This window comes from Vidua chalybeata, chromosome 15 (assembly GCF_026979565.1).
Source record: "Vidua chalybeata isolate OUT-0048 chromosome 15, bVidCha1 merged haplotype, whole genome shotgun sequence".
Taxonomy (NCBI): Eukaryota; Metazoa; Chordata; class Aves; order Passeriformes; family Viduidae; genus Vidua; species Vidua chalybeata.
The window spans coordinates 1,328,704-1,340,935 of NC_071544.1; the positions used below are offsets into that span (position 1 = coordinate 1,328,704).

General features: G+C 51.2%; 1 protein-coding gene across 1 annotated transcript in view; it reads left to right on the top strand.

Moving 5' to 3' along the window:
• The window catches only part of CTNNA1 (catenin alpha 1), a 117,844-nt gene extending 109,844 nt beyond the window's left edge, over positions 1–8,000 (top strand). The window contains exons 17-18 of the mRNA XM_053956431.1: positions 4,245–4,379; positions 6,855–8,000. Coding sequence (XP_053812406.1) covers positions 4,245–4,379; positions 6,855–7,142 — 423 coding nt within the window. The 3' untranslated portion in view covers positions 7,143–8,000. The remainder of the gene's footprint in view (positions 1–4,244; positions 4,380–6,854) is intronic.
• Positions 8,001–12,232: the final 4,232 nt, after the last annotated feature.

Sequence of the window (12,232 nt, forward strand, 5' to 3'; positions counted from 1 at the left end):
TAAGTGTTTTTTCAAATGGCTTTCCTTGCTACAGCATTTTGACAGCCTTGTTTCTGCAAGAACCAGGTGTGCTGCTGGTGTAGGTAAATGAAGCAAGGAGCAGTTTGTGTTCGAGGTCTTAGGGGAACTTGGGCTGAAGGTTTACAATGCCTTTTTCTTTTTCTTATTTAATTCACATGTTTTATGCAAAGTTGGTATATGGTTTTCTGTACCAAGCCATTTCAAAATATAAAAGAAAACTACTTTTAGTAGCAGCAAGGTCCTTAAAAATGTAACAGATTAAGCACGTGTTTGAAGATAAATATGAGCAGCACTGTACAGTTAGTCATTTTGACAAGAATATAGCTTTTTCCTGACTCCATACTCTGCTAATACTTTGAACCTGCATATTTCATTAGATGTGCTTCCATACTCTTTAGAAATGTGTTAATGTGGAGCAGTGTGACAGCTACAGAGCAGGGACAGCCCCGAGCACTGGTTCCTGCTCTCCCTGCTCCTGGCTGGGAGCACATGGAGGGGCTGTGTCCTGTGTGCTGGCTGACACCAGAGCTGTGACCCCTTGTGTCAGTGTGCCAGCACCTCCCAGCTCTGCCTTTGGGCCCTTCTGCAGCACATTCCTCTGGAGCTCCAAGAGCTGCTGTCCCAGGAATTCCCTGTCTGTTGGGAAGAGTTCTGCCATCAGCTGCAGGTTCTCCCCAAGGTTTCCATCCCTCACTCCAAGCAGCTGCTGCTTGCTGGGAACAGGGGAATATGAAGCAGTTATGAGCACAACAGAGATGACAATGATTTGCAGCAAGGGTTCTCTCTATTATTTATTTTTTGAATGTCAAAACACCTACAAAGCCAAAGGAACTTCCTGTTCCTTTTTTCCTTTCGTAGCGGTGGGAGGCTGAGGTTACATCAGTTCTGATCATCCACTGAGAAGCAGCTGGGGCTGAGAGCAGGGGTTGCCCCACTTCCCAGTAAAAGGCTCCAGCAGCCTCGTGCTGGGGAGACTGGACCCTGACTGGGGAGGCTGGGGTGGGGACCCTGGGCCAGGCTGGTGGCAGCTGCTGGCACACATGGTCAGTGCCTGTCCTGCCAAGGAGCTGCCTCCCCAAAACAGCTGCTGGCAGTTCCTGCTGGGCCCAACTGACACCCGGGGCTGAGGGGCATGTTTTGGGAATCCTGGTGCAGCAGGGCCCATTTCCAAGGGAGAGGCAGTGGGAGGAAGAAGCTCTCAGGTTGCTGACTCTCCCCTGCAGCCGCTGGGGATGGGCTGTGTGCATCAGCACACACCACCAGGGCTCTGCTGTCTTCCCCTGCCCCTTTTCTCTGCAAAAACAGAGAAAAGGGTCATTCTGCTTCTCTGCAGGCTCAGCTGGGGCAGCAGGAACTGAAAGTGGGGGGGGGTGTTTGCTGTGTCCAGGATAGAGCCTGGATTTGACCTGGAGCAGCCAGTTTAGCTTTTGCCAGTAACCTTCCCTGAGTCTGTGGCAGCAGTTCAGTTTGGGGGTTTGAGAAGGTGGGGTGTCCCCCAACATGTTTATTTCCATCTGCACTGCACTCCCTGCTGGGTTGTGCTGTGGGAATCCTCCCATATCAGCTCTGCAGATGGGGATTGTGGCTGTGGGTTAGTCCAGTAATGTTGTAATTCTTGATCAGTGTTCAAATTGTTGCCTTTTGGGTTTTTTGATTTGTATCCAAGTGCTCCTGCCTAGAAAAGGACAGGGCTCCTGCAGGCACCCGCAGTGCCTTTTGTTGATGCTCTTTTTTATCTCGTGTTACATCTCCATTTAAACCTCATCTGTCTTTGAGCTGAGTCCTCGTTCCTGCCTGCAGAAACAGCACACACAGGAGAGGATCTGGGTCTCCATCTCACACCATACTGATGTACACAGCCCAGTGATGATTCCTATTCCACGAAGGTTTTGCTGCCTTCCTCAGCTGTTGGTGATGGTGCAGCAGCCTCCTGCCTTGAGAGTCTTTCCTTGAAGGGTTTCACAGCCCCACAGAGTAGCTGGAATTGTTGAGCCATCCCCCTGACATGCTGTACTGGGCATTTGTCAGCCCTGGAGCCCCTGCACTGCTGTGCTGCTCACTCGCTGTGTTAGATAAGCTCTCTGGGAGATGGAGAGCAGTTTCCAAAATGGTAATTTGGGCTTTTCATTAGTTCTTTGGCCAGGGCTATTTGTGGACTTGCTCTTAAACATTTTGTACTGCTGACTAATATTGATTAGCTTAAGAAATTAACCTGCAAGCTTTGCTGCTTTGTTAGGCAGGGCTTCACTGCACTGATGGAAGCTGCGTGCCCATGTTGAGAGTTGCAATTACTTTGGGTGTTCCATCATTTTCCTTGGGACTAAGAAGGTGGTTTCATGTCTGTTGGTGGGGTCAGATGCCATAAAGCCATGCAGATCTCCCAGTGCAGTGCCCCTGTGTGTGTGTGCGCGTGAGCTCTGTGTGCATATCACTGCAGCACCTGCGTTACCTCTGCTCAGCACAGAGACCACTTTGCCTTACAAAATCCACTTGTTCTGGCCCTGGAAAAAAACAAATGGATGTGTTAGCTGCATTCACCTTCACTGCAGAGGGAAATGCCTGTTCTGGCAGATTGAGTGCTGTTGAGAAGGAAATGCTCCATGTGAGTGGGACCCTGTTTGCACATCCCTGTGTGTGCACCACTATCTGCTCCTCTTTCATACAAAGAAGAGAGCTTCTGCTTCCATCTCATAGCTAAGGAGAGAAAATCTGCAGGGAGAATCAGGGCTCAGAGCCTGCTGCTCACAGCCAGGAGGGGATTTTTACCTTGCCCTCAAAGGGGAGGAGAAGCTGCATGCCAGTGCAACAACCCTCAGCTGGAGTGAAGCATTAAATAATGAAGTGGTGCCACATTGAAGATTAATCTTCCAGTCATGCCATGTCCATTATGAATCTTCATCAGATGGTCCATTGCACAGGATCAGGGTCTTAGGTGAAATGAGATTTTGCTGTGAACAGGGGTGTGTGAAAAAGAGCTCTTAAATCACTCTGGATGGGGTGCAGCTGTCCAGAAGGGAGGAGATCCCTGCAGGGTGTAATGCCAGGTGAATTCCACTGCTACAGCTGAAATAATGCTGGGCACAGTGCAGCCTGCCTCAGAGCAGGAGATAAGGATCAGTGGGAGTCTGATGGTGGTTTTGTCCAGGAGGCCTGTGGATGCTGGCTGGGAAGATGAGATGATGAGTGACCATTTCCATGGAACAGGAGCTGTCTGGGGGGTACAACAACTGATGCTTCTCTGGGGTTCAGAGCAGAGCTTAAGCAACATGGGATGTGACCCAGTGTGCTGTAAATCACATGGATGTGAAGCTGTAGGTGTTGTGTGTGTGAGCATGTGGGGTGCCCCTGGGGCTGAAGTGGCCCATGGGGGACCTGCTGCTGGCACCCCATTGCTGCTGCTCCTAAAGGGGCTGCAGGGCTGGTGTGAGCAGCAGAACCCTTCCCACAGCCTTCCTGTGCTACAGAGCCTGCTCTGGACTGTGGCTGCTCCTCAGCTGGGCTCCCCTCTGGTCTGGAAATCCAGCCTGAGCCTGGCTCATCCATCGCTCATTCTTTGGTTCTGTCCCAGAAAATGCCACCATCCCAAACTGCACAGAGGGACTCCTGCAGAGCCTTGTGTGCAAAGCTGAAAAAGTTACCTTTCTCTTATGGATAACTGCTACAGCAAGTACCTTAAAAATGTCATTTTGTGCCTGGTGAGGAACCTGTTTTCCCCACTGCTACAAAATGGGAGTAGAAGTCAGGAAAATCTCTGTTTGCTGCATGTAATTGAGTCACTGTTGGGTTTATAATTTTTGAGCTTGGAATACTTAAGACTGAGGATTGAGGGAGGAATTGGTAACACCTTCTAGTTGCAGCTTGGGATCTTGGGTGTCAGACCATTGCTGCTGTGTCCTGAGCAGTACAGGAAGGACCTTTTACAGCTGACAGACCTGCTCTGAGGAGGGTAAATAGTCGTCCTTCTCTTCCTCTTCCTTCTGCTCCTCCTCTTCCTCCTCCCTGGGACGGCTGCTGAAGGGCAGTGGAAGGAGCCTGTGCAGTGCTGGCCCTGCTCGTGGCTCCTGGGTTTTAGATGCCTCTCTCGCTGCTCAGCTGTCTCAAAGCCCAGGCTCAGCAGGGAGGGCAGCACTGTCCTGGCCCATCCCCTGCTCCAGGGGAGGTGCCTGGAGTGTGTGTCTGGCTCCTGGTGCTGCAGAGCCAGACATGCCCGTGTCGCCCCGCAGTGCCCGGACTCGGCGTGCAAGCAGGACCTGCTGGCCTACCTGCAGCGCATCGCGCTCTACTGCCACCAGCTCAACATCTGCAGCAAGGTGAAGGCCGAGGTGCAGAACCTGGGCGGCGAGCTCGTCGTCTCCGGGGTACGTATGGCACATGCCTGCCTCAGGCAGCTTTGCTCCCACAGGGAACAGTTATTCCATGCTGAGCTTTTGTGTTAAACACCACGGAATAGAGAGTGGAGATGCTGGAGCATTCAGAGTTCTCATGGACGCAGAGTTTGTGCTGCTGCCTCATTGTTCTGGGGAGAAACACTTGCTGTGAAAATAGGGACTTCACATTTCCTTACTCAACAGTGTTTGTAGACAGATTCACTTCACCTCTGTGTAATCCGTTTTCCAGACTGCTTTTCACTCTTAGCGAGGTTAAATCACTTTATCAGCACAGCTAAACCTGCCCCTCATCTCTGCAAAGCCTTGCAATATGCTGGGGTCCTGCAACGCCCAGAGATGTTAATATTTCAGGATAGCTGTGCCCTGAAGAGTGCAGGGATTTTTAGCAGCTGCTCTGGTTTCTGACAGCTGGAAGCTGCCCCAGGCCAGCTTGCTTTTTTATTCCAGCCATTACTTTGCAAATAATTTTTTTCACTGTAGTTCATGAAATGCTGCCTCCTAAGACAATTCTGTATGACAGATACTTGGGGGGAAGGAGGTGGAGCTAAATTCTTAATTTCTTCTGGCATCCTCTTCCTTGTCCTGCACAGGCACATTTGGTCACTTTTGGTGCTTTTGCCCAGCCGTGTCAGGACTGAGGAAGGAGGTTGGAAGAAGGGACAGAATTGGCCAGTAGTCCAGAATTGCTCCCTGAATCCTCATCAGCAAATGGAAAAAACTTCTCACATTCTGCCATTTTGATACCGCAGAATCATGGAACAGTTTGGGTTGGAAGGGACCTTAAAACTCATCCAGTGCCACCCTCTGCCATGGGCAGGGACACCTTCCACTATCCCAGGCTGCTCCAAGTCCTGTCCAGCCTGGCCTTGGGCACTTCCAGGGGTCCAGGGGCAGCCACAGCTTCCCTGGGCATCCTCTGCCACTGATATTTTCCAGTGAAACCCTGTTTGATATTTCAGTTGTTTAAATTTAGTAGCACAGATTTCCTCCCAAAAACCAGGGAGAGCTGTGGAAGGAGAGCTTTGGGGCAGCAGCAGCAGGAGCAGTCAGCAATAGATATCCCTGCAAGAACTGAGCCCAGCTGGGGGTGATGGGGCTGTGCTGCCCCTCCTGCTGCCTTTCCAGCCCCCCCTGGTCCCTTTCCATCCCCCAGAGCAGCTCCAGGGATGTGGTGGGATGTGCTGCTGTTCATGTCCTGGGAGCTGGGAGGCTGAAGGCATGGTGCTGTCAAAGCAGGAGATATGTTACTGTGCAGCAATACAGACTCCAGGGCTTCACTGCAGTTACTCAGTGTCTCCAGGATTTACATCCCCTCTGCCATAAATTAGTGACAGAACAGCCTGGCATCTGTAGTCTGATCTCCTGGTTTTATCCCTTCTCCTCAAGCCTGTCCACTGGGGCTGAGGGTGAGCTCCACGGGATAATCAGATGAAGACCTCAGCCAGTCCAGAGGCATCACCACTCTGAAACTTCTGTCCAGTGTTAACACCCTGCCCATGCTCAGAATGCTGTGAGAGCAGAGCAGGGCCCAGGTGGGCAGAGCTGGCACCTGCAGAGTCTGACAGGTCATTCAGAAAAGCACCTCCCTGCTCTCCTGGCATTCGATGACTCCTCTGAGGATTCATGGAAACACTCCAGCACAGTGGTTTCCAGGCTCAGGAGGAGGAGGGCAGAGCACAGGGGTTTGCCAGAGGATCTCAGGTGCCATTGTGGCACTTGGGGCACAGTGGGGCAGAAGGGAGGGGACAGTGCCCCATAAAAGCCACCAGAACCAAACCCTGCCCCAGATCAAACCCCTGTCCCAGCCCATTTGGCCTTGACAAGCTGGGGATCCCACCAGGACACTGGCCCCTGGAGAAGGGGGTCCCAGCTGAGGTCACCACAGTGCTCCTCCCCTCTCTCTTCCAGACCACCCAGGCCTGGTCTCAGCTCTTTGTCCCTGCTGTGCCCTACAGTTTTGACAAATTCATGTTTTTCCTTGGTTTGATGCTCTTGTAAATCAGGAACCAGCTGGGAAAGGGCTCCAGGCCTGGCTGGTGATACAGTTGTGATCCTTCCTTCCCAATACATTTAGTATTCTAGGGCAATTTAAATATTTATTATCAGTGATTAAGATATTACTACAGCTTTATTAATCTCATTAGAGAATAAGCAACTGTTAAAGCTTAGTCACAAAAGCAAAGGGCAGAATACAAATGTTGCCAATTGCCATTGATATGGAAAATGCATACAGGGGGGCAAACCCTGCTGTTGTGTTGGTGGCACAGATCAGGTTTGTAACCACTGAACATCCCAAGAAAAATCCTGCCTCAAACTGGGAGCCTCAGGTTTCAAAGGAAAAATATAAATCAGTTTTCAAGTGGTTTTACCTGCATGCCCGTCGTGCTCTCAGTGGAACGCTGTGTTTGGAGGTTCCGTGATGTGTAACTCTGTGTCCCTTGGCAGGTGGACAGTGCCATGTCCCTGATCCAGGCAGCCAAGAACCTGATGAACGCCGTGGTGCAGACGGTCAAGGCCTCCTACGTGGCGTCCACCAAGTACCAGAAGTCCCAGGGCATGGCCTCCCTCAACCTCCCAGCCGTCTCCTGGAAGATGAAGGCTCCGGAGAAGAAACCCCTGGTGAAGAGGGAGAAACAGGACGAGACCCAGACGAAAATCAAGAGGGCATCCCAGAAGAAGCACGTGAACCCCGTGCAGGCCCTCAGCGAGTTCAAGGCCATGGAGAGTATCTAGAGGAGAGCTCTGGCTTGGGGGTGTTTTTCTCTAGCCCACTACTGCTACTTCCAGAACTCTACTTTTAATACCCTAAGGATTTTTCAAAAATTTACTATTCCTCCAAATGTATTTACTTAATATAATTTTGATAACTGTTTAGATTACCTGGGGAGATACTTAAATTTCTAAGTCCTATCAGTGTATCTTCAGCCTGCAGAAGTGTGGTAATTTAGATGGCTTTTAGTTTACAAGGGTGGATTTCTAGCTGGAAACTGTTTTTTATAATCTTGCTTTAAATGAAATATTCTATAACCAAAGAGGATTTTACAGTAACACTAACGGTTAACACTAATACTGGATCATGCTACTCAGAGACTCAGTTTTTCATGGTGATCGAGAGAGAAAAATTAGATTTTTTTACTCAAAAAAAATTAATGATAAAGTATTGTATGTGATAGTGTATCTCTGCTGTGGAGGTGGAGAAGGGAGCAAGCTCAGAGGAGTTTGAAATTGCAGCATGCACCGGCTGTGTGAGCACAATTGGAAAAGAGCTGGAAAAACTCTACACCCGTGCCTGGGCCGGGCTTTGCTGAGGATCGTGTTCAGAATTGGGCTCGGTGGTGCCCTGGGGCCGTGATGCTGCTTTTCCTGGGCTGCCCCGGAGCCCCCTGGGGGTTCCCTTGTGCTCCTGGCACCGCTCCCTCCGGAGGGGCTCCGCTGCCGGGGGAGCTCCCGGGGCCGATCCCTGCGGAAACCTCCCCCGCTGTGGGCGGCCGATCGCTCCCCGGGACACGGACGGGAATTGGAATGCCTGGTTACAAATTACTAATGTATTTTGCTGCGGGACACTAATAAAGTTGCTTTTCCCAGCTGGTGCATTGTGGTACTGTGAATGGAGCGGGCCCAGCCCGCCCATCGTCCCCCCCTCGCCATTCAGATGCAAATCAGCTTTGTGCTCATTCCTCATAATTGCTCTGCATCCCGCCTTGGGCTTCCAGAGGCACCCAGGAAATCGTGTTTGCTCAGGCTGCAATTTAGACTGTACATTATTTGTGATAACTATAGCTACAAGGTATAATTTCGCTGTCTTATTTAAATTTTATGAATTTCAGTGTGTTTCACACGTCCCAGTCGAGTCGAGTGCAGGGATGCAATGCCGGCACGGGGCAGCACCGCGGTGCCTCTTCCTGTGGAGTTGCAAAAGCCTGGGCTAGAGTCAATGTCTAAAATGCAGCTCCATTTTAGAGCTGAACCTTGGCACTGAAATGTTATAATTTTATTTATCTCAATCAGCTCATAATTTACTGTATTAAGGTTATTGCTGTCATGTTACTGTAATGCTGATAGTAATTAAGCTAAATAGTTTTTGAAATATTTTTGCCAAATGTATTATGTTTTCAAGCATTTTAGCCTCTTGAGTATAGCTATTAAACAGTGGAATGATAGGCTATTTTCATACACCCTTAACATGTAAACAGGCTTGGAGGGGCAGCTGTGCTCCACTGCCATTTGGGGGTTAACAGGCTGTAGGTCTTCTTTTAGAGATAATTATTAACTGAATTTATACAATATGGGGTTTTTTTTTGTACTGGTATTGTCTTAAAGGTGAATTCCCTGGGCTGTTTAGGGAGTACATCCAGTGCTTCCCCCAATACAATCTATTAATGAGCTTTTAAAAATAACCTTTTTTAAGATGTACAGACAAATTTACACTTATTTATCTTTTAAATACATGTTAGTTTAAATTATGCTACAACCATTGAGCATCAAGAAATTAAAAGTGGTTACCCTGGTGAGAGTTACAGCCCCAGGAGGTGCAGGAGCAGCAGGAACGCGATGGGGACAGGAGGCCAAAAAACCTCAACTCATACCCAAGAATTGCTCCTCTGGGAATTGCGTTTGGGTTTGGAGCAGAGAAGGGCATCGAGGTGAATCATTATTGGTGTAGCACTTAATTGCTGCGTTCAGAAGTGCAGCAGCAGCGACTGGAGGGGAGAAAACGCCTCTCCCCTTAGAAAAGGGGGGATTTTGTGTCACGAAATCCCAATTTCAGTAGCTGGGATGTGGTGGTGACACCGGGGCTGGAGAGCGGCGGATCCTCGGGCCGGAGCGGGGACCGGTGCAGGGCAGTTCCTCATCCCGGAGCGACCCCAGCCCCGGTCCTGGTGCCTCCAGCCCCTCCGGGCTGTTTAGCACCAGCCCAAGACCCAGGCGGGTCAGGAGTTCAAAACCCAAAAGCGCCGATCCCGTGTCAGGGAATTCCAGCCCTGCGTGTGAAAGCGGCGCTGCAGCAGCGGCTCGCCGAGGGGGGTCCGGCCGCCAGCAAAGCTGTGACTTTATTAGGGAGCCAATTGGAGAGAATTACAGTAATTACTGCTCCGTGTAATTACGCGCTGGGGAAGGGCTCGTGCCGTCGCTCTCGCTGCCGGAGGACGATGCTCGGCTCGGGAGGGAGCGAACGGGCGGGGAGAGCTCCGGGGATGCTTCAGCCGCTTCCCCCCGGCGGTGAGCGAGGAGCCAAACCCTACCTTCTCAATCCCCTGCCCTCCGGGGAGATGGGGGAACCCGCCGTGGCTTTGGGCAGGGAAGGGCTGTGGGATTTCCCTACCTGCCAGCTTGCCAGCTGCCCACGGCTGCTCCCCACGGAGCACACGCCGGAGTACTTGCTGGAGGGGTTTGGGGGATTTTTTTGCAGTGTTTTTTTATTGTTTGGTTTGGTTTGGTTGAGTTTTTTTTTTTTGTTTTGTTTTGTTTTGTGTGTGTTTTGTTTTTGGTGTTTTTGTTTGTTTGTTTGTTTTTTGTGTTTTTGTTTTTGTTTTTTTTTTTTTTTTTTTTGCAGTGCAGGGACAGCAGCTTTGCTGGGTCCGTGCCAGAGCCCGGCAGACCTGGCAGTGCAGGGATCTCAGGAAGATGAACCCACATTATCTTCTAAAGTGTATTAGTGAAACCACATTAAATCCTCAGGAGATAAGTCTTATTCCAGATTTCAAGTGCTCTTAATTCAATTCCGCAGTGAATGGAGCCACGTTGAATTTATGCCGCTTTAATTGCGTGTGAAGTTTCCGTGCCACGATTTAATGGCCGTTAATGAGCGCCTTTCCCACTCCGAGCTCTCCCTGCTCCCAGCGCCTCTGGGGATGTGTCGGGAGCGGGACAGGAGAGGGGAGCGGGGCACCCCGAGCTGTGTTTGTTTGCACGGCTGCTGGGTCCAAACCAGGCCACGGCAGCCAAACCTCAAACACAAAACTGAGGAGAGAGCAGAGAGGGTGGGGAGGCGCGAGTGCATTTAAACCCCCAACAAATGGGTGAGAAAAGGAAAAATCCATTAAGGCACATCAGCTACTCCAGTGGGCTCAGGCCCCGCCTGTGCTGCGGATGGTGGGGGCTGGGAAGTGTCCCAGGGAGACACAGCCCGTCTCACAGTCCTGGCCCTGGCCCTGTCCCTGCTGCCAGGCAGTTGCAGCAGCCCTGTCATTACCCTGGGCTGCGGACCAGCAGCACCGTTTGGGACACAGAGCTGTCATTAGTGGGGACACCAGCCTGTGCTGGCATTTATGGCAGGGAAAGCAGCCCAGGGCTCGCCTGCACTTCTGTCACCCTCTGGGGATACATGGCCATACACACGGAGGAAGGATGCCCCTCTTTGGCTGTGGCCCCCAAGAGCTGAGCTCTTGGTGCCCTCCAAGGTTCCATGGCTGTCACCACCTCTCTGTGCCGCTGCCCAGCTGCACTGTCAGTGTTTGGACATGACCCCTGAGACCTGCAGGAGCTGCAGAGAGGAGGTGGCTACAGCCCAGGGGTTCCCTCTGGCCACCCTTCCTAGGGCTCCTGCAGACCTGACCCTCCTGCAGAGCCTGGAGCCCCTTGGGCAGGGGGACACAGGGTGTGAGTGTGGGTTCCCTGCCCAGGACCTCACACAGCCTCTGCCCCAGGAGTGCCCTGCCAGGGCACAGTGCCTCAGGAGCAGCACTGTCAGGAAATTGCTATTTGTTATCATTTTTTGGCCTTCTTTGAGTGCTGCACGTCCTTGGCTGTGTCACTCTGCCAGTGTGCGGGAAACAGCCCGGGGGGGGTCACCGGGACCAGCACTTCCTGATGCCATCCCAGGCCACAGGGGCCATCCCAGGGCTGACACTGAGTGGCACTGACCAGGAGCCACCACTTGCTCCCTCCCAAGCTGCCCTGGAAGCCCACCTTTCCATCCCCAGGGCCAGCACAGGCATCCCCAGTATGCCCCTGTTCAAAAACTTGCCAGGTTTAAGACTTTTAGGAAGAGTGAGTGGGGTTTTGGCTTTGGGGTTGGACAAGGAGGGCTGCTAGTGGTTTTCTCTCTGGCTCATTCCCTAAGGAGGTGTTACACAATCCCCACCTTAAATCCAGCTGTGACAGAGTGACAAAGCTAGGCAGGGCCTGAGAAATCCCTGTGCTGATCCCCTCCAGTTCTGCTAGATCCCTGATTGGCCGGGCATCACTCCAGAGGCTCAGGTTTCCAGCAGAAAAGCCCCTTCCCATCCTTGTCCTGGCTGTTACTAGCAGATATATATTTTTTTTAAACCTACAAAGCAAAGCCTTGGCAAGGCTGGCTGGGAATGCATTTCAGATAAAAATAGAAAAAAAAAAAATTAATGCCAGCAAAACAGTCTGAAACCCCCCAGAAAAAAAAGATCAAAAAAGGATCAATCATTATAATCAGCCCTGCTACTTAACAGTGAAAAATGACACACTGTACAAGGGAGCCACAAATATTTGAGCACAAAGCCCGGTGGTTGCAGGGTCACAGAGCAGGATGGATCTGGTGGCATTTGTGCCCATGCCTGGTTATGGCAGACCCCTACAAGGGCTGGGGGATGGAAGGGACCAGCTAGGCTCTGCCAGGCCTGCAGGAAGTGCAGGGATTCAAACATCCCCTCCTGGGAGTGACACAAGCACGGCCGGCACAGAACACCGCTTGTTCCCTTTCTGCAAATCCCAAATTCCCCAGCTGAGCCCCCAGCTTGTTCTCTCCACTGTGCACCTCTGTTCTTCCAGCAGTATGCCATGAAAACAAGACATTTCCCACAGCCCAATATATTTTAATAAAGAAGTTGTTGGCACACAGTGCTGGGATC